This window comes from Scardinius erythrophthalmus (genome assembly GCF_964197995.2).
Source record: "Scardinius erythrophthalmus genome assembly, chromosome: 13".
Taxonomy (NCBI): Eukaryota; Metazoa; Chordata; class Actinopteri; order Cypriniformes; family Leuciscidae; genus Scardinius; species Scardinius erythrophthalmus.
The window spans coordinates 3,743,987-3,767,543 of record NC_138233.1 but is presented as its reverse complement, the minus strand read 5'-3'; the positions used below and the strand labels follow the sequence as shown (position 1 = coordinate 3,767,543).

Below are 23,557 nucleotides of genomic sequence, written 5' to 3'. Positions count from 1 at the left end.
TTCCAAGATTATAGTGCTATAGATGCTATAGTTATCCAAGCAACTATAAAACTTTGAATTTACACAAATAGGCTGATTTGTCGAGAAGAAAGTGTTTAAACTTCCTTTTAAAATCCTTGCTCCTCATGAGCCACTTCAGTATTGACTTTGGGCTTGTTGATTTTCCTGTCGCGTTATCGTTTTAATTCTCTCTTTCGCTTCCTTGGCGACTCTGTTACATGTCCGCGAGAATCGCGTGATCCTCCATCTTCAACAGGTTTTCAAATCTGCCGGCAGTCGCGAGTAATCTCCCCCTCGCGTTCGTCACGGTGCCACTGAGTGTAAAAGCGCAAAAGGGGAAGCTTGAATTTCTAGGTATGTCCCTCTTTGGCACATGTATTTTCAAGATGGAGGCGCAACATGGCTGCCGCTATCGAGTGACTCGCTCGTATGTATTCTGAATGGCAGATTCTACACTTACGAGAATACTTGATTAGTTGGTGGAAGTAATTACACATTAATGAGCACATATTTTGAAAGAACAAAGTGTTTTTTGCTAAGAATCAACTTAAAAATTACCCAGTGCAGCTTTAAAGGGGTGGTTGATTATGATTTGACTTTTCTAACTTTAGTTAGTGTGTAGTGTTGCTGTTTGATCATAAACAACATCTGCAAAGTTACAACGCTCAAAGTTCAAAGCAAAGGGAGATATTTGCTTTTACAGAAATCGCTTTTTAAGGACTACAACAAACGGCTGGTAGAGACTACACCACATTCCTCCCGGGTTAGTGACATCACCAACCCTAAAGTTTACATAAACCCCGCCTCCGAGAATGCGATTTATAGATTATCATGACGAATATGCTAATCAATGACTAGAAGATAACTACACATAAGCTACATAAATTCACCAACTAACCATTCAGAAATGTTGTCTACATATTGTCACTTCTTCTCGAGTCTCTCCATCTTTCTGACTCCGGTTTGAACATAAAAGGCTAAAAGTTTTTGAAATTTTCAGTGCATGTGTGTGTGAGGTAAAAGGACACAAGCTCTTGAAGCTCCGCCCACTGTGCCGGGAGCAGGAGCTCATTTGCATTTAAAGGAACAGACACAAAACTGTGCGTTTTTGCTCACCCTCAAAAAGTGACAACTTTAACATGCTATATAAAAATATCTGTGGGGTATTTTGAGCTAAAACTTCACACACACACTCTGGGGACATCATAGACTTATTTTACATCTTGTGAAAAGTGCATTACACCACCCCTTTAAACATTCAAGTGATTTTAAACCATTTCAGTGGAAGAAGACGCGAAAGAGAACTCAATCTAGAACACGCCCTGAACACCGAATCCTGTGCTCTTTCACGTCTGTTTGTACTTTAAGGACACATGCACACAAAATACGTAATGCATGTTCGTAAACACAGCCGCTTATGGCTAAACATAAACTATTGAGAAAGAAAATGGATGCATATCATTAGATCCGGTGTATTTGCTCTTAAAGTGACAGCAGCCTAATAAACCTGATGCTGTCTGTGTCATTAATGTTAACCAAACAACAAAATATAAGCTTTTTATTTATATTTAATTTATACAGTGAAGACTATGCAGTGTTATTTTACATTTGATAATTAAATTTCTGTGTCTGATTCTGAATACTGTTAGATTTACCTGAAAAACTAAAGCAGTTTAATTTGTATTTATCTATGCTTGTAATTTGTTTATTATTTTCTATGCAGATTCGCAAAAAAATCACCTAAATCATTCTAGAATTATTAATTCTTATTTTTAATATCGCATTATATATAGCAGAAAAACTAAATATCCCAATGTCAGTTTTTTACAATATTGGAATCTCCAGGAAAAGCATGCAGTAGATACACTTTTGTTTGATGTCTTGAATGTTATATTTATTTATTTATAAGAGAACAATAACATCGATAACATTCTTTCGGCTTTTCATTTCTGATTCTTTTTTAATGTGTTCATGAGATTTGTTGGCACTGTGTGCTTTGTTTTGAAGGATTATACTGTGTTGAAGTGTGTTTGTGGTGTAATGTGTTTTATTAGTTTCATCATGATTGAGGCTCAGGACACAGTGTTGGCGGATTCTCTGAGATTTAGGGAGTTTAAAAGCACAGAATTACTGGGAAAAGTCATGGAAATTCATTGATCAAAAGGTGTGGAAACCCTTTCAGAATAAACGTGTAATAAATAGGAGAGTTCTAGGACCAAATTCCCAACTCCCAACCAATTCCCCAAATGTTTAGGATGTTTTTTAGACTTTGTATGATATAGACTGTAGAGAGGAAAGTATAGGATTCGACTGACTGCATTCAAACCTGCAGCTTTCACCATGATGTATGTCTCAAGATGTCAGGAGTTTGTCAACTAGCCGAAAGCCCACAGGCTCAATAACTTTTAAAGTCCCCCTGTTGTCAATAATTTTATTCCTTAACTCATCTTTCACCACCAAAATGACATTTAAATGTAACTCGACACCCTTGCCTCATTTAGTATGCGTTGTTCTATGAATATGCAAATGAGCCCCGCCTCCACTCACTCACTCAGCTCAGAGATCCACTCGTTGACGATCACACGTTGATCTGATTGGTTACAAGGTAGTTTGTGACGTCAGAAACACCAGCGATTTCAAAGTGTGTTTTTGAGACTGTCTACTCAGCAATGGTGTCGACTTATGAATTTACACATGGTTTGTCTTAAAGCACATTAAAAACACCACATAGACACATAAACAACATTAAAAGCTTGATTTTCACCACAGGGGGACTTTAATACTGTAATAAGTATTCACTGTTGCCTGTTCTGTTCCCCTCGAGTGCTTACTAAATGTGAGTCAGCTGGATTTCCGCACAGACGTCACTCCACCTGTTGTCTGAACGTGGCATCTGTTGCGTTTCATTAAAAAGCTATTAAAAGCCAGAGGGCGATCTCGCCTTCAGCAGGACCGTCCGACCCGAATCACCTCAGCTTTGCATCCCTGTGGGATCACGTCTCTGACGACACGCCACTTCTCATCTCTCTCACTCTGAGAGACACTCAACATGTTGGATGAAGAGTGACGTGAGGTTTAGCCAAGCGACTATACGTGCACTCCCATTTGGATGAGCGTATAGGGTCTGATTGTCAACTATATGGAACTGGATTGAATATTCTGAATGTTCTGATCAAATCTGACTTCTGACCTGTAATGCTGCCTGAATCATAATCACACACGGTTCGTTCGTTGGCCAGAGAACTGAGCGACTGGTTTCTCCCAAGGTTTTTTTTCTCTGGTTCCGCCTTTGGCTTGCTTAGTTGAAAACATTTAATTTAATATTCAACAATATTATTGATCTGCCTGCGTTGACACCATTATATGAGAGCTGAACTTATGTTGGACTGTGACACTATTTTCAATTCAATTTAATTCACATATATTTGTATAGCGCTTTTCACAATACACATAATTTCAAAGCAGCTTTACAGAAAATGCACGAGTCCGCATTACAATTTAGAGTGATCTGTTATCAGAGGTCACTGTCTATAAGTTATGCATTTCAGAAATATACATATTCAAAATCACAGTTAGCGAAAAAGGTATTAATTTAAACAATGTAATAATTTAATGCAGAAGCAATGAGCTCATTGAAGTCATGAATACTTGTTTGTTAACAAATGATCATGCAATTTAGAAAAATGTAGCATTGGTGCATGTTGATTCAGAGTTGGCATCATCTGAAGTCTTCGCGGGGTTTGGCGTCATCTCGTCACAGGTGTTGGTCATCTGAAGTCTTCATAAGAGGCTGGATCCAGACTGGAGCTGACATACTCTCTCGTTACCTCAGGATGAGCATCCCAAGATAAAACAGAGAAGCAAATAGAAAATAATTAGCATTAAGCAAGAATAATCATGTGCATTTGATCTGATATAACTCTATAAGGTGAGATGAATGCTATGCTAAAGAGATGCGTCTTTAATCTTATTTTCTTCTAGAAACCAACTTTGTTGCATTATTTAACTCTGCTTTGATACAATCTGTATTGTAAAAAGCGCTATATAAACAAAGCTGACTTGACTTGATCGTAATGCACACAAGGTATAAATACTTGTTTTTCACTCTGCAGGAAATCCTCGGATGCTTTCCCCCATCGCAGGATGACCCTAACGCGAGAGAAGGGTCGACGCCAGGCGATTCGCGGACCGGCGTTCATGTTCAACGCTCGGGGAAGCAGTCTCACTGCAGAAGAGGAACGCTTTCTAGACGCAGCGGAGTACGGGAACATCCCAGTGGTCCGAAAGATGCTAGAAGAATCATCCACGCTCAACGTGAACTGCGTGGACTACATGGGACAGAACGGACTGCAATTAGCCGTGGGTAACGAACACCTAGAGGTCACCGAGCTTCTCCTGCGACGAGACAACCTGGCCCGTGTCGGGGATGCCCTCCTGTTAGCCATTTCCAAAGGTTACATACGAATCGTGGAGGCCATTCTGGGACATCCGTCATTCGCGAGCAGCGAACGATTGACCCGAAGCCCCTGCGAGTTGCAGGACGACGACTTCTACTCGTACGACGAGGACGGCACGCGGTTCTCGCCCGATATCACTCCGATCATCTTAGCCGCACACTGCCAGAAATACGAAGTGGTGCACATGCTACTAATGAAAGGCGCCAGGATCGAGCGACCACACGACTACTTCTGCAAGTGTGCTGAGTGCACGGAGAAGCAGAGAAAAGACGCGTTCAGCCACTCGCGGTCGAGGATAAACGCGTATCGTGGACTCGCTAGCCCGGCGTATCTCTCTTTATCCAGCGAGGATCCCGTACTGACCGCGCTGGAGCTGAGCAATGAGCTCGCCAAGCTCGCCAACATCGAAAAGGAGTTTAAGGTAGGAGGACTGGACCAACATGGTGATTTTTTTTTTTAAATGTGCACCATATTTTTTTGCTTTAATATCATGTTTTGATATTTATTTTTCCTTAAATATTCTGCATAATAGTTTTATTGGTCACGTACACACAGCAACGCTTTGGGGAGTCACAGCCACTTTTTAATTAAAAGAGCGAATCTTTTAAATTATTGCGTTGCATGAAAATAATATAGGAGTCACTCTTGTGTTTCCATACAAAGTTGCGAATTTAACTTATGCGCAACTTTGGATTATCGCATAAAAATAAAAGAATAAAGCAACGTTTCCATCCAGTGATCCGAAGAGAACAAAATCGTCACTTTCTGATAAATTGAAGCTAAATATCACTAAGAAAAAGTCACGTCTTTTTTGATGCGCATCGGGGAATTGATTCGGTAAATGTGTTTCCATCATAGTTTATGCACATGCTTCCTTATTGGATAAAAAGCTTATGCCACTCAATTGAGCGCATTCGTTTTTATGTGCTTTTTTTAATTTATGCACATTTGTTTCCATCCATGTTTTTTTTTTTTTTTTATGCGATATCCCAAAATGCACTTAAAAATAGGTTGATGGAAACAGCTAGTGACAGTCGTGAAAACGTGTTCGCAAGTGTTATAGCAAGATATAGCCTACTATAATAGTTTTTGCTAATATTTTATTTTTACAAAAAAAATTGTTGTTTGTCATTTTTATTAGTTTTTTTTATGTCTTTATAGTTTTTAGTTTATTTAAAGTTATTTTTGTACTTTTTTTTTTATTCCCGCTCCCTCTAAAAATAAGCTAATTTCTTTCCTGATCCCGCCCGCGCCTTCTAATGTTGCCCCGTTCCCGCCAGCAAGATCCCGCAGTATTTATAAATATAAAATATAATAAAAAATATGAATAAAAAATAAATAAGCTAATTGCAACTTTTTATCTCGCAATTTTGACTTTTTTTTTCCTCAGAATTGCATGATCTAAACTTGCAATTGCAAAATATAGTCAGAATTGCATGATATAAAGTCGCATTTGTATGTTATAAAAACAGAATTGCGTGTTATGTCAAATGTGAGATAAAAATGTGAGTCTTTTTTCCTCAGAATTGAACTTTATAACTCGTAATTTATAATAGAAAAGTCAGAATTTCGAGATATATACTCAATTGAGAGAAAAAAGTGAGAATTGCAAGTTATAGTCAACATTGTGAGTTTTTTGTGATTTTTAGAAAAAATAAGCTTGAAGGTGGGGCGGGGCTTCAGCAGTTCGTAGGAAAACGTACGGTTTCGGCCACAAATTCACCAAAACATAAAATAGTTACGTGTCATTGCCATGATATTGTGTTGCCTATTTTTTTCCAATTCCCACAAAGAAATGACACTTCTGACTTTTATCGCATTTATCGCAGCAGGCAAAGTGTTTTTTCCTTTGCTGTCGCATAAAATACGAATAAAATATTAAATTCTAACCCTGCGTCTGTAAACCGTTTATTTTTGTTGCGCAACAGACGAATGGCATTCTGTAGGCTACCTTAAAACACTAAATACATTCGAGTAACTTTTATTTTATTTTTAGATATTAATGTTTTACCGTGATGTCCGATTCTTAAACACACGACTCTTTTGAGTTGTCTAGATGAATCAGTCAAACAGATCTCGATCCAAATCAGATTCAGTGAATCGTTCAGAGATGACAAATGACTCCCTCACTGAACTGAGTCATAATTTGAACTGTGTGAACGTGGCCACTCTCCAACTGCATTTTGTTGTGTTAAACATGAATTTCCTTCTCCATCCCAAACTCTCTCTCCATTTTAACAGCATTTTAACTTCTGTTGGGTGTGTGTGTATGTTTGTGTGTGTGCTGCCGCCGTCGACAGGATAAAAAGAACCGTAATAAAGAGACATCGCAGCACAATGGCTTCACTCTGGTAAATATGTTTGACTACATTCACTAACTCAGACTAACAGTAAATGTGACTCATGCTTGCTGATTCAGCTTTTATGCCAAGGTTAGACTGTCTTGTCAGCGTATCTGCTTGTCTGTCTGTCAGTCTGGACAATTGAATCGCTGTAGATTTCGATCAGTGCCGAGTCAGAGATTCACTTCGAGCTTTCTCTTCAGCTCTGTATCAGTACAAGAGCTTCTATTTCAGACAGAATTATGAATTATGCCGTATGTTATTCTGCTGCAGATCTCATGTGTGTATTCAGTGTTAACTGATTCACAAAAAACACTGATAGATAGATAAATAATAATGCATTCATGTTTGAATCTCAAAAAGCCTGTCTAGAACAGGTCATATTTCAAAAGAAATGAAAAATTATATATTTTGCATGAATAAAATTGATACTATTTGTGAGCACATCTCATTACCGTAATACAGTAAAAAATGTTTGAAAATGATCTTTTGTGAATTTTCAAGTATTAATTTGTGATTTTAGTATATTTAAAGGTGGCACAACATTATGCAGATTTAAATGTATGAGAATCAAATGAAAAGTAAAACATCTGAATGCATTACAGTAATGCGAATTTAGAATTAATTTATGATTATTTATTTAATTATAAGATTTCTGTATATTTTATATGTTTATTTCTTTTGATTTGGTGACTTTGGATATGTTCTTTTGTGAGATTCACCAAAATATTGCTTCAGCTCTTGGTGTACTGTACACTTTTACCTTCTGTCCTGTATTGAATAAATAAATGTCACATTTTCGCAGCTATTGTACACTCATCATACACACTTTGGTAACGTCATGATGTCTGGGTTCAACATATGGTCAGTTATATTGCTTTCCTCATGCTGATAAGAGGTTTGTTGTCGTCCTGGTGGTGTGAGAAGGTAAAATGAATCCCACAGAGAACAATAAAACACACAGCATGTCATGTTTTAAACAGAACCTCAGCAGCAGTGCATGCTGGGAGATCACACTCATATGTAACCCTGGACCACAAAACCAGTCACAAGGGTCATTTTTTTATTTATTGAGATTTATACATCATCTGGAAGCTGAATACATAAGTGTTCCAGTGATGTATGGTTTCTTAGGATAGGACAATATTTGGATATAAATCTGGAATCTGAGGGTGCAAGAAAATCGAAACATTGAGAAAATCTCCTTTAAAGTTGTTCATTTATGTTCACGATTGTGCAGCATTCACTCACAAATTATTATTTTTTATATATTTAAGGTAGGAAATTTACCAAATAACGGTGCATTTTTGCTAACCCTCAAAAAGTGACAATTTTAACATGCTATATAAAAATATCTGTGGGGTATTTTGAGCTAAAACTTCACACACACACTCTGGGGACATCAGAGATTTGTTTTGCGTCTGTGAAAAGGGCATTACACCACCCCTTTAACTGCCGTTTTCTCAAAATGAGTTTTTTGTCATTCTCCAATACAGACATCTCAGCTTATGTAGCACCAATGTACACCAAACTCTCCAGTTATACACTTAGCAGTATTCTGAAGATATTTTCAGATGGGATTTGTTAATAAATCATTCCTGGCCTGATTTATGTGACATTTTAATAAAAAAAATATGGAGATTTTTTTTTTTTAAGGCTATGGACAGTATATTTAGATTTCCTAGGTAATGAGAGCATATATCCTAAAATCCCTCAGAATTTTTTTTTTTCATCTTGTGTGTAAACAAAATGAAAAAAGGATTTTGCACCTGGCTTTATCATATGTTCAGATCTATCTACCGAAAATATATGCAAAATCGTGCATGTTTAATGAGATAATGCCTAATTTGCATAATTAAACATACAAATTTCTAAAACTTTTGAGCATCAATTTTACCCTATTCACCTGTAGTGTCTCGCCTTAATTTAGCCACAACCAACAACAAATGTAGTGTGATCACTATCACAAACTGAACCATGTTCCCTTTGAAAAAATTGCAAGTCTTGGAAAAATTTTGTTGATCAGAACATTTCTTTCTTTCTTTTTCCAAGAGAACTTATAACAGCTGTTTTTGCACCGTGTTTGATTGATTCTGACATGTATCTCCTGTTGAAGCCCTTGAGTCGGATGTTGCAGTGCTTGTTTGAGTCTGACAGCCTTTTCAACCGAAAGGCCCCTGTGGACGGTGAATTCATTTAAAGAGGAGATATTCTGCTTTCTTCTCATGTTTATCTTTCTTCAGTGTGTAATGTTGCTGTTTGATCATGATAAATCTCTGCAAAGTCACACAGTTCTTCTCTATATCAGTGTCAGTGTTTCTGAACTCCTTAAACGCCTCCATTGTAGTCTTGAGTTTCTTCCGGGAACGAACACGTCACAATATTCCTCATTATAATAATTCATGTGCAGAATAAAGGGGCGGGGCCTGGTTGAGTGTGTTAAACTGGCGGTTATGGGAAGGGGCGGGACATTTCCCAAACACACTCAAAGCGCTCGACCAATCACAACACACTGATCCAGCCGACCAATCAGAGCACAGTGTGCTTTTCAGAAGGAGGGGCTTCATAGAGACAGGAAGTAAACTGGGGGTTAGCCAACTATGTTCGCAAGTTCCGTCATTATATGCGTAGTTCAACGAGCCGGTGTTTCCCGAAACCATCGTTTCCACATTCGCGAACAGCATTGCAGAGTTGTGTGTTAGGAACGACAGATCTCCTGCGGTTAGAAGAAGAGTTTCTTGTTTGCATGATATGTGGACTCAATAAATCCTGATCTGGAGAAAAATAAGCATTCAGTGCAATCTGTATCTTTTATTTAGAATACATACAAATGTCAATTACATCTTTTAGTTTGTCAAGAGATTTAAAGCGTTGTTTTCGAAGAGTGCGCATGTGCGAACGAGCTCTAGTACGTAAGAACGAGCCTATGATTGAATCTGGAAATAAAGCAAAACAACTGAGAAAAATGAGTCGTCAGATGTCATGTCTGTAATTTATAGCAAAACATCTAGCATTAATTAGATCTCAAACAGATTCATTAAAAGAAGCTATTACTCCACACGTGCTTGACGTCATTAACCAACGTGGTTGAACGACCAATTTGCGTCAATATGGTTTCGGGAAACAGTGACTCGCTAGTTAATTTCTTCAACGATGCATCATAGTATGATAGTGAAGCAGCGAGTTACGGCGCTGTACGGGAAACACACTCCAGAGCGTTACTGACAGACTGAGAAGAGACGAGCTGCAACAATGGAGAATATGAGGAAAATAATCAACATTCAAGCAGGAAAACCTGTTCTAGAGCTCGAAAACAATAGACTTTGTAAAAGGTTATAATAGGCCTCTTCTAAACAACTGATCTGCTCTTTCTCTGCTTCTCCACAGAACGACTACAGAAAGCTGTCTATGCAGTGTAAAGACTTTGTGGTTGGCGTTCTGGATCTGTGCCGAGACACTGAGGAGGTCGAGGCCATCCTGAACGGAGATATATCGGCCGAGCTCGAGGAAGGCCAGCATCATCGCTCACTGCTCAGTCGAGTCAAACTGGCCATTAAATACGAGGTCAAGAAGGCAAGTGTCCGTATAATCATGCCTATTCATAGGGAACACTACACCTTTTTTTATTTAACACTTTTTATGAGATGTAACAAAATTATGGCAGCATATTACAACAATATTATTAAGTAAAATATCTCTTTTACATAATATTAATAAAAATTATAAAAAATTAACAATAATAATAAATAAAAAAACACAGGCACAGGTCAATTCAACTACCTATACATTAACAAGAGTTGGAAATACTCATGTATACAAGAGAAGCAAATTATGATGTAAAAAGGGGTAATTTAGGAAAACCAGTAAATTAATTAATGATTAATGATTTAGTAGGAAGAAAATGTTGGGAATCAAGCTATTTTATCTCCTTCTACCTCATTCATTATATTACTAAAATCAGAGTTTGAAATAAAGGATATAAAAGGTTTCTAAATATTCTCAAAAAAAGATAGTTTACCTTTCAAATGTCACATGATCCTTCAGAAATCAATCTAATATCATGATTTCATGATCAAGAAACATTTATGATTATTATCAATGCTAAAAATGAAAGTTTGGGGGCGATATAAAAATGTGAACACATTAAATTTATTTTTTAATTTTCCATTCATTAAAGAATTCTGAAAAAAAAGTATCATGGTTTCCACAAAAATATGAATCGGCACAACTGTTTCTAACATTGGTAGTATTAAGAACCATTGTTAATGATTAAGTACTAATAATAACTGATAATAATTGAGCATCAAATCCTCATATTAGAGTGATTTCTGAAGGATCATGTGACACTGAAGACTGGAGTAATGATGCTGAACATTCAGCTTTGATCACAGGAATAAATTACACTTTACTGTATATTTACATAGAAAACATTTTTTTTTAAGTTTTAATATTTCACTATATTTTTACTGTATTTTTAATCAAATAAATGCAGTCTTGGTGAGCAGAAGAGACTTCTTTTACAATTTTTATGGTTTTTTTTTTGCTGCCGTATGTGCATTCAATGTTCATAAATGCACAAAAAATGCTGACAGCAAATATGATGCAGAGATTACACTTCACTTTTAAGGATATTTAGATGGGGGTTTTAACAGGAAAACAATACTTACTGTCAAAATGATTTCTGACAGAAATGTGCATGATTAATTTGTGTTGTCTTTATTTTGCTCCAGAACCCTTACGTGTATTCAAAGTTCAATGCACACACACAAAAAAAACGTTCAAAGCAAATATAATGTAGCATAATTGGGTAAATCTCATGCTTTCATAATAACACATCATGTTGCATCATATAATCACAGTATGCATCGCTATAGATTGTTAACCTCAATATGCATTTATAAAATAACCTTGTAATAGCCTAAGTGTTAATGAAAAGCTGCTGAAACATTATTTAGGAAGGACGAGGATTGGCGTTTGTCACAGCTGCTTTGATTTATCGGTCTCTAGTTTCTTCCGAGGACACAATTAACCTTCCCTGGAATCCTGGGTGAAGGATGTCTGAAATTCACTGAGAATATAATGACGAGAAGTAGATAAAGAGAGACACTTTAATCACATGTGTTTTATTGTGGAAGTGTGACTAATCCTCTGTGCCGACTTAGTTTTGTTTAATCACCGGACACACACGTTGTCCACTCCTCCAAACAGGCTAACACACACTCTCCGGGACGTGATCGGATGAAGTGTTAATCAGGCTAACAGCAGCACGCGTCAGCGCCCAGCCAGCCTGACGTAAAGTGTCATTTAAAGATGAGATTTCAAGAGCCCTAAACGCTCCCAGGAGGACGAGGAGTGTGTGAGGCTCCGGCTCGCGTTAGGAAATGAGTTCAGAGTCAGCCGTCCGCATTACGATGATTACTTCAGTGGTCGCTTCATGCCTGAGAAGTGTTAAATTAAAAGTCATGAAGCGATTGCTTACTTTCAATGAGAATGACTCTGCTGGCTGGTTGTATTGTCACTTTAAAAAATAAATATTCGACTGGGTGAATCATATAGCAAGCAATCATTAAGTTCTTCAAATTTCTTCAATTTTAAAAAGCATGCTACTAACTTACTTTTAACATGTCTTTAAATACTAGAAATGGTATTTTATAGTATTCCGCCCACTAAAGGGACGTGTAAAGTTAATAATTAAATCTGCAATCGATTTTAACACAGAGAGCAAAGCTCAATGCACAGTTACAGTTATTCTGAATGTGATTATTTGCAATAACTACGATCTTTTTGCACTTTTTACTGATTTTATTCTTATTTTACTTCTTTCTGGTGTGCTGGGTTATAAAAAGAACAGTGTGAATCAAAAAAAGAGAAATATTTTAATAATTATTGTATAGTTTACAAAGCTCTAAAAGGAAGTCATGCAATTTATTTGTTAAAATCAGTTCTATTTAAAGTGGCGTTTTATTGGCATGATTAAATGTCACAATAACAAATAAGAATAAAATACAATTTAGATTAGGGGATTTATAGTTTTATATATATTTATATATATATATATATATATATATAAATGAGAATTATATATATATATATATATATAAATGAAAAGTTCAGATGCAAAAGCCTCTAAGTGCCATCTGAAATTTTCTTCTATATTGATCATTTTTATCAAGCTCGTATATTTAAGTTCAATAATTTCACTTAAATGGCAATGCAAATTACCTATTAATTGTCATTTAAGTGAAATTACTAAACTTAAATATACGAGATTGATTAAAATGATCAATATAGAAGAAAATTTCAGATGGCACTTAGAGGCTTTTGCATCTGAACTTTTCATATATATATACATACATACATACACACACACACACACACACACACACACACACACACACACACACACACACACACACACACACACACAGTAAGGGTCAAAAGTTTTGAAACATTACTATTTTTAATGTTTTTGAAAGTCTCTTCTGCTCACCAAGGCTGCAATTATTTGATCAAAAATACAGAAAAAAACAGGAACACTGTGAAATATTATTACAATTTAAATATATTGTATTGTATATATGGTATATATATTGTATATATGGTTTTCTATTTAAATATACTTTAAAATATAATTTTTTTACTGTGATGGAAAGCTGAAATTTCAGCATCATTACTCCAGTCTTCAGTGTCACATGATCCTTCAGAAATCACTCTAATATGATGATTTGATGCTCAGTTATTATATTGATTTTTATCTTATGTTGAGCATTAAGAGGTTTCAGTGGTTGTGCAGCTAAAAAATCAGTTTGTGTCTAAATAATTGGACAAATTATTTTAGTACGAGGTACAGAAGTGATGTGCGCCGCATGAGAGACAGAAACCTGCAGCTTCAGTTCGTCTTGCAGATGTAATGTGCCTCTCTGGTGCAGTTTCAGCGATTGCGTGGTGAGGGATTCGCCGTTAGGCCGATAGAAACCCGTCTGCCTTGATTCACAGCCAATCAGATTGGACCCTTGCCAGGCTGTTGAGAAATCCATTTTTATGTGAGTGTAACCCGAGAGGAAGGCAAAACCTCAGGAACCTTTTCAAGGTTGTTTGGATTCGCTCCAAGTAGCATTTACTCATCCGAAGAAACGTCAAACCTCAACGGCTGCTTTTGACAAGACCAACGCATCTTATTTCCTCACGCACACATCCCAGGAGAGACAGTGAATCATGTACCGAAATTAAACACGTGCTTCATGGCTTTACTGTGATATTATTCAGGAAACAGCAGTAGCAGTTAAATGTTTGAGGTTTTAGAAAACAAGCATTAATCTCTCTCGCTGGGTGGGGGAATCTGTCGTCTTAGCACGAAACTTTAGTACTTACACCAGCGCTGTCTCAGACATACAGGGCCCTATTTTAAGGATCTAAGCGCATGGTCTAAAGCACACGGTGCAAGTGCACTTAGGGAGTGTCCGAATCCACTTCTGCTTGTTTAACGACGGGAAAAATGGTCTAAAAGGGTCATCCCTATTCTCTTAATGAGTAATGGGTGTGTTTTGTCCCTATTCTCTTTATGAGTAATGAGTGTGTTTTGGGCGTAATGTGCAATGAACCAATCAGAGTCTAATCTCCCATTCCCTTTAAAAGCCAGTTTCGCTCACGCCATGGTGGATTCGCTATTTACATGGAGGAATTTGCAAGCGGAAAGACTGAACGCTTCTCCAGAGCGCAAACGGATCTGATCGTGTGTGTGTGTGTGTGTGTGTGTGTGTGTGTGAGGTTAAAGCGTAAGTAGACCATCTACGGGACAAGCCGGATTCCACCATATCTTTATGTATACAATATTAATCTTTTAAGTGTACGCGCGTTGTGGACCCGCCTATTGGTGCATATTACTAATGCGCTCTTTAAATAACAAAAAAATACTGCGCTATTGACTTTAGTCCAGGGTTCAGTGGGTCAATGGCTCAGTCTATTTCAGTTCCTCAAAATAACAATGGTCCAACAATGCGCCAGAACACACACTCGTTCTCAGACTAGCAGCTCATGGGCGCACAAATAGGCGCAAATGCATTTGCTATTTAAACAACATGACAAAGGACGTGAAAATGATAACTGCGTCAGGCTGAAACTAGCCCATAGACTTTAACAGCCATCAGCCATCTCTAAAGGTGTAGAAAGATGGTTGTGGGTGGAAAGAGATGTTTTGACAGTGATAGTTGTGTTGTAATGAGCCGGTTTGTCCCTTCAGGCCACACTCACTCACTCACTCACTCAGAGAATCAGATGGGAAAGTCTGGTTCTTGCTGTAGCTTTAGGGCGTCTTTTTTACAAATGACTGGAGTGAAAGCAGCGCCACAGGCCGCAGACTCTACGCTGATGATCTTATCGTTTAGTGAATTACACTAATGTCTGGTGATTCTTCTCATGTGATTTAAACTATATTGTCTCAGTTATTTAGGCCGAGTGCCAGCGTTTAGTGTGGTGCTGTTTGATTGAATGGTACAACAATATACTAGAACAAATTATTGTGAAAATATAACGTGTTAAAATGTCCCTGAATGAGTTTTTGTCTCATATTTATATCATATGATATAGTTAAGCAATATCACACGAGTAACGAGCACAATATCACACACGAGTGCAAATTTTTCCCCCGAATGGCACGAGTGCAAATGTGACAGATTTTATACATCAGTTCAATAAGAAGTTAATATTGTGTTATATTTTAGACACAATATTGTCTTTTTTTTGTTACCTAAAAAGCCATAGCAGAGTGACTGTGCTTCTCCGAGCAACGCACATTGTAGTTTCTGAATGAATTCGCGTTTTGAACGAATCGGGTGAATCAATGATTCAATGATTCATTCATTAAGAGAGCCATTTACTTAATTCCTGAATAAATCTGTAGTTGAAGTGAATCAATCGGGTGAATCAATGATTCATTCATTAAGAGAGCCATTTACTTTAATTCCTAAATGAATCAGCCATTTGAATGATTTGAATGAATGAATGATTCAGTTACTTAATCATTTAGACATTTACCGCCACCTACTGGCAGTTGTAGTTTCTTATTTAGAGTAGGTTAAAAAACCTATTAAAGGTATAGTTCACCCAAAAACTTTGTCATAATTTACTACATAAGAGTTTATGTGTAATAAATGATATGTTGAATCAAATAAAATATTTTAGCTACTTTTAAAGTACTTTTTACAGCTACTTTTTGTAATGTCTATTTGATGCTTTTCTCATTTAACACAATAATGACTTTAAACGATCATTTGAGGGTCATTTCTCAGCCAAATTTAATGTGTGATTTCATCGCCACATTTAGTAATTAATTAGCTTTAAAATTTTACGTTTTCTTTTATTTTTATAATTTGACAGCTCTAGTATATACATATACACGACAGCTAAAATATATCATTTTTTAAATATTTTTTGAAAGAAGTGTCTTATGCTCACCAATTCATTTATTTTATCAAAAGTATAGCAAGATGATTAATAATGTGAAATATAATTTACATTATATAGGCAGTTTAGATGCTACATGGTACTTCCATGGTAATATTATTGTAATATTGTTGTTTTTACAGCATGAATACGCTAAATACTGTTTAAATGAAACCGAATGCATTAAAAACTGATTGGCCCCGTTTTCAGTCTTTCAGTTTTCTGTCCTCTTCTCAGTAATATAATTGTGGCCTGTTATTCATAGCCGTTCTTTCGTCCTGAGTTCATTCTTTCATTTAATTATGTGGATGTATTTTCAAGTCATTTATTCTGAGCCTCATAATTTATGGCAGGAAGGGGTTTGTAGGACAGCCGTGAAATTAACACCTGTTTTTGTCTGGGGATTGAAGTTAATTAACCTACTACCTTAATACAGACCGTCCGACACACGGGAAGTGGCGGTGTGTGTGTACGTGTGTGTACGTGGCCCAGAAAACACATGTTGGATTGCACACCTGGGGTGGAATGGAGATAGTTTTATTGAACTTTGTTTGAAACGACTAAAATAAACTTCTCATAACAGGCATCTTTTAAAATCTGTGAATGATTTCAGCCATTTTACTAACTTCAACCACACACTCTCTGCTTCAAAACACTCTTTAAACGGATGGACAGAGTGCATTCTGATTAAAAATGTAATCTGCAAGATGTCATTTGCTGATATTATATGACTATCCGGAGCTGTTATTATGTCAAAAACAGACAATGTCATGCTTTTAAGAGCCTCTAAAACATATACTGTAATAAGCAGTGCTATTTTAGTATCGTTGAGGTACTGTTGTAGTTTTTTATTAATTCTATTTCAATCATTGACACCTCTGAATAGTTTTAGCATGTTATCGACTTAATGGATTTGGTCTTGCTGCTGCTGTTGATTATTGCAAGTGTGGACTTGCTACTTCTAATTGATACACAGTAGGGCTGTCACTTTTGTGAAAAAATCCTGTTCGATTTTTGCGACATAAGTTTTCATTGAATCGATTGTAAATCGATTTTCCATGTCTAAAGACGTTTCCATTTTAAACGCCAAATATAGGCAAATCCACGGACAACTAACAGGCATTAGGACGAACGTAAAGAGGGCCCGCCGCGCTTGAGACGCGCACAAGTCAGCAATATTCCTGATGATTTATTGGCGTGAAGTTTCGTGCACAATGACAAACATTACTGCAGGCTTCAACATGGCTGTGTTTACGATTAGAAATTTCACCTACGTAGGTGATTGAAGACCGTAGTCCGGTTCTTTTTAGTGAACTGGTTGAACCAGTTTACCAAATCGGACTTAACCATCTGAAATAGTTCAGAACTCGAGTCAGCACGGGTTTACAAGTTACTAAATTTAAAACTCACTTTTGGACGTGCCTGACAGTTGCTCCGCCTCAAAATTTACCAATATCAAGGAGAATATGATCCTATGATGTCGGTTATATATATATATATATATTAATATAAACAGCTACTTTTGAATGGTCATCAATGGAGAAAGATCTGCTGAATAACTGAGATCAGGACTAGACCACTGTCTCTCTTTACTGTCCTTCTGTTCGTCCTGCTGATAAGAATAATGCATGCTCTCTAAGTTAATTTTTCACTGATTCCACATAACATAATAATGACCGGAACCCTTTTCTGTGCCATCCGCTCCAGATGAGTTGTGTGTCTGCTGGGATGTCTCGATGGTTTGTTGCTATGGTGACGTCTTGAGCAAACTTTGCAAGATACCATCATCGCACGCAAAGCCAACGTTTCAAAGAAGGACATATTTCAGTGTTTATAGCCGAGACAGACATTGTGTTTGCAGTGTTAAAACAGCAAATTTTAACCAGTTTGCATAATCCAACGTTAAAATACCCTCCAGTCTTCAGTGTCACATGATCCTTCAGAAATCATTCTAATATGATGATTTGCTGCTCAAGAAACATTTCTGATCATGTTGAAAACAGTTGTGCTGCTTCATATTTTTGTGGAAACCGTGATGCTTTTTTCAGTATTCTTTGATGAATAGAAAGTTTAAAAGAACAACTTTTATTTGAAATAGAAATCTTTTGTAACATCATAAATGTCTTTACTGTCACGTTGGATCAATTGAATACATCTTTGCTAAATAAAAATATTAATAAAAAAAGTAGTAGTGTTAATTATGCCACAAATCTGCCTCTCTTTCTTCAGTTTGTGGCTCATCCGAACTGTCAGCAGCAGTTGTTGACGATCTGGTATGAGAATCTGTCTGGTCTTCGGGAGCAAACCATTCCCGTGAAGTTTCTGGTGGTTTTGGTCGTGGCACTGGGACTCCCCCTGCTAGCTGTGGGGTATTGGTTTGCCCCGTGCAGTAGGGTAAGACGCTTTTACACACACACATATACAGTATATATCATCTTTAATACCATGGCTATTTAGCTAGACAGGGCTGTGTATTTGATCCCTGCATGGGCCGAGAAATCCAGCCCTAATCCAGCCCTGGCCCGACAACGTCTGCAATTTTTCTGCCCGAACCCGACCTGAGACCATCATCAATATCACTTTAAGCTCTCTCTGACGCACGCTCTCTGATACACACACACACACGCTACTAATATAAGAGGTAACTTTTATTATAGGCCTCAAACATAACCACCACCAGCGACAATCATGCCCACAAATATTAATACAGACTGTCCATTACAGAGAAACATAAGCATAGAGAAGAGAATATGCAGTAGAGAATATTATATACCCAAGCTATGTGATCCAGCAGAAAATAAGTAAATAAACATTTACGGCCTACCTTTTTTGATGTTAAGTAAATTTACTGAAGAGCAATGTTTCAAAGAACTCTTCGCCAACTGGCTAACGTTAGGCTACTTGTACTTGTATTAGGTTTTGCATTTGGATATATATTTAGACAACATTATTAAAGGCTAATTTATAGCTTTATTAGCCTGGTAAAAAGGCTTAACATTGCCAAAGCATTGACAGAGCTTTGATCCAATGGTGTTGAGCATTGTTAAATTTACAGCCAACAATGGGAAGCGTCCTGATCTCATCCTGAATTTGCCGAGTTAGACACGTTCCTAGGTCGACATGTTGTGCGGATCCTGAAACAACAAAATGTAATGCTAACCATATCCTTACCCCTAAACCTACCCCTACCCATAAGTTACCCTAAAATCAGTAGGAATTGATAGGTGAATAACACTGATATAGAAGCACCTAACCCTGGTTGTAAGCCTAAACTTGACATGAACTGTAAACCTGTTCCTCAAATCTGATTGGTTGATTGGAATGTTGTTCTAGTATGTTGATGATCCAGGAACATGTTGCTCTTGGTCAAATCAGGTTCTGTGGGGGGGAAATCATATTTCTAGTCCTACAATACCATCCACTCTATTTTTATCAGTCTATTTTAGTATATGTCTAAAACTACTAAACTTAGTAGTTTTCTCTGCAGTTGTCAACTCTGAAGTTACTTTTGTTGCTATATATGCCATGTTTAAAATTCTCATGTTTAAGATGCATGCAAAGCTACAATGTAAAAAAATATATATATTTTTCATTATTAAGTTGTACATTTAAAAAAAGCTTATTGGAGTTAGTTTTAGTCATTCTACTTTAAAATTTCACGTTTTTATTTTTATTTTTTTATTGTTACTTGCGGTTTTCTTGTCATTTTTGTGAAATTCACTAGCAATTTCTGAGTTTCAAAAAGTAAATCCTTCCCTCTTTTTTTCAGTGTAGTGAGTCTGTGTTTGTTATTAAACTTATTTTGTTGATCTGCCGTTGATCTTTTCCATGTTTTCTCAGCTTGGTAAAGTACTACGCAGTCCTTTTATGAAGTTTGTTGCTCACGCGGCCTCCTTCATCATCTTCCTGTGTCTGCTGGTGTTCAATGCGTCCGATCGGTTTGAAGGAATCACGACTCTTCCCAACGTCACCGTCACTGACTACCCGCTCCAGATCTTCAGAGTCAAGACCACACAGTTCTCCTGGACAGAAATACTGATCATGGTCTGGGTTGCAGGTAATGCACGACATCGGCAATGCTTGTAATCAATATTTAAAGCTACAATATGTACGATTTTTGTAATAAAATATTCAAAAATCACTTGGATTTTTAATTTCAGAGAAATTCCAGTTTTAAATAACGGCTCGTCCCTGTTTAGTGTCGCCTGTCAATGACGTAATATCCGCGTTATCCCTGGTTTCCACTCGTTCTGCCATAGTAACCATGGCGACAGATGTGGACAACTGCGTTACGTCTAGCGGCGCGCTCACGCTGTTGTTGTTTCGTTCAAACGTTATGGATCATGGCAAGCAGACTTTGGGACAAAAGGAGAACTAAAACGAGGATCAATATCAGCGTGGCGTTTTCAAGATGCCGAGAGCTAGCGTCCGCGGCTAACTTCCACTCGACAGAGACACGCAAATGTAGAGGTGAGCTAATGTACATAAAACTGATCAATGTTATACAGCTCAACATGATGAAATGTTAGAATATGATCAGCATGTTATGCTAATGTTGATCTCGCGCACTGCTAGTCTCATACAACAAACTAACACACAGAATAACATTATAACACTAACACACTCAAATGCAGTTTAGTGTGATAGTGTAGAGCAAGTGAAACAGCGCTGCGTTCCCTCACAAGTTTCATTCGTCTAATAAAATGACCTGTGTGAGTGTTATTCAGCACTAGCGGGTAAGTTAGTTCGGCAGAATGAAGTGTCCTCATCTCTTTATATCCGCGGGACTCGCGTGTGGCGCTGAGATCTGTCTCTCATTAGCACTCGCGCCGCTTCATTCCACAGTCATGCTAAACACATCAGTGTATTCACTCATCCATAAACATTATTAGATCCTTCAGCATGACGACAAGATCCATAATTCCGCTTATGCGTCATCAACCGACGCCTTTGTTATTATAAGAGGTTAGCGACCCCTAGTGGCGATAAAAATGACATATTGTAGCTTTAAGTAATATGATTTCAACACTACATGATATCCCTTTGTACAACTAGTATGTATACTTGAAGATTTAGACATTTGATGAGGATTTTATCTCATTACTGACTAGGAGAAGCAATTGAGATATTGAAGAGATCTCAGTTGTGACTGTTCTTTTATAAAATGGTCAGTTTTAGTAATATAGGACATTTAATTAAGAGACTAATCTATCACTTTCAGAAATAGAGTTCCTCACTCCAGGACCAAAGCCGGAACGATCAATGAACCTCTCAATCGTTTTGTCCTGATGAGACTGACTGAGAGTGAGAGTTTGAGTGGATTAGAGCCAGTGATCTCTGAACTGAATGAAAATAATGTGTTTTCTCAAACTAGACTAGTGCAGGGCAACTAGCCCAACTTTTAGATTTGCGAGACCCGCCCACAAAATTACTTGCGTTTCGCGTTTGATACTTGCGTTTCAGATCGTTAAAATAGGGCCCTTACTGTGTCACTTTTGATCAATTTAATCATGTGTCCTTGCTGAATAAAAGTATTAATAGTATTAAAAGTATTACTTAGCTCAAGCTTTTTTAACAATAGTGTAAATCTATACAATTAGTTAGATCTTTTCCATAAGTTATATATTAAAATGTATTGCCTCCTTATGAGTTTAGGCATTTTTTAGTAACACGTACTGTGACTTACTACTTTTATTTTTTTAAAGGGCATCTTGACTGTAGTTAATCTAGTTAGTATCTTATCGTTTAGGAAGGCACAGTTCCACACTCACGTCAAGAAACAAAAAAAGTGAGCAAAAAGGCACTGTTCAGCATAATATTTTCAAGCCGTTTGCAGCGAGTCATGTTCATTCATCACTGTCGTATTGTGAAATAGATTTAGTAATGTGAGGCCTTTCGCAGGCAATGCATCATTGAGAGAGCTCAGATTGGATTGAGTTTAGTTCCCGTTTGGTTTGTGGTTCAGAGAGTTCTCCCACAATGAGTGCACCTCATTACATTTGGTGTAAGAAAATGTTTCGCTGTTTCAATGCAGGAAAATATGAGCCTAAGGACAATATAAGTCCTTAGCTGAAACACATATGTGCACCTGTTATTTGTCATTTTAAGAGGAAAGCAGTAAATTTAGAGAGTTTTTTTTTTTTTGGGACTATTTTCATCTTTCAGGTTTGAAATCAGCGTGAGAATGTGATTCATTCCTGCACTATTGCTGCAGTGCCTCTTAATTATTCATGATACTATGTGACTTGCACGGTGCAAAAATCCAAAAAGTGTTCTTTGGTTTCCACCTTGATAGTGACAGAGTTGACAGGCTTTCAGTAAATGATGACACGTTAGAGTGAAAAAGCCATCCTCACTGTGAGTGTGTTAACCGATCGAACCTGCTTGGATTGTGAAAGTGACCATGCGTGGAGTCCATTAGTGGTGTTATAATTAGTGGCATAAAACTAACTTTTTGCCAAACCTGCAATAGGCCGGTGATGTAAGAAAATGTACCGGCCATAAATATTTATACCATCCGTGAAACATAGATTAATCCTTTTTTAATGTTGCTCAGTTAAGAGCAATGAGTGGTTGTTTTTTGTCTTTTGTTGTTTGATTAACATTAAAAAAACACACACAGCGTGTTTAGGCTGCCGTCACTTTAAGAGCGAATGCACTGATCCAATTTACTGATACTGTACACATGTTTATTCCTAAACTGTTTACATTTACTTAAGACTGTTTACAAGGATACTTGCCAAGACAGACATTTGTACAGTTTTGTTTGAATATGTCTATTCAATTTCAAGAAGATGTAAAACGCACTGTCTGAGACGCGGATTTCTGGGCCCACACTAGTAACGAATTGAGTCTTCTTGTGCTTGAATATTTAAATTGGTACGGCTTACATTTTCGTGATGATGCAGCACTAGCCCGTCCACCGTCCCACGCATCGTTCGCGTTTGTTCATGTTCTCACAATTCTGCATTGTTTGAATTCATAAAAATGTTACTGGCCAACTGGCGATTGACACCATTTCATACACTCGCCAACACCGATTTTTACTCATATACTCACTTGGCGAGTGTTAATTTTAGGCCCTGTTTGTACATTATGAGTTAAGGATGTTCCTTTAAAGTGTGTGTTTAGAACGTAGCTTTCTTGGGTTAAAAATTATCCAAAATATTTTTTTGAGCAAGTACATATCTAGCCAGTGTTCAGAACTCTGCTTGCCTTAGCTCGATTCACAACGGTAAGCTTGTAATAATGTTTTTAGTTTCAGTGGTACTGGTGGATTTCCACGGGAAATTCGAGCATGTCTTTGTGTCATTATGT

The 23,557-nt window shown here is 37.2% G+C and overlaps 1 protein-coding gene across 2 annotated transcripts in view; it reads left to right on the top strand.

Annotated features, from left to right (window-relative positions):
* Window positions 1-23,557, top strand: part of trpc3 (transient receptor potential cation channel, subfamily C, member 3) — a 51,140-nt gene that overhangs the window by 4,421 nt on the left and 23,162 nt on the right. For both annotated transcript variants that reach the window (XM_081381936.1, XM_081381937.1), the window contains exons 2-6: window positions 4,113-4,878; window positions 6,758-6,808; window positions 10,187-10,372; window positions 18,470-18,634; window positions 20,081-20,297. In XM_081381936.1, coding sequence (XP_081238062.1) covers window positions 4,113-4,878; window positions 6,758-6,808; window positions 10,187-10,372; window positions 18,470-18,634; window positions 20,081-20,297 — 1,385 coding nt within the window. The remainder of the gene's footprint in view (window positions 1-4,112; window positions 4,879-6,757; window positions 6,809-10,186; window positions 10,373-18,469; window positions 18,635-20,080; window positions 20,298-23,557) is intronic.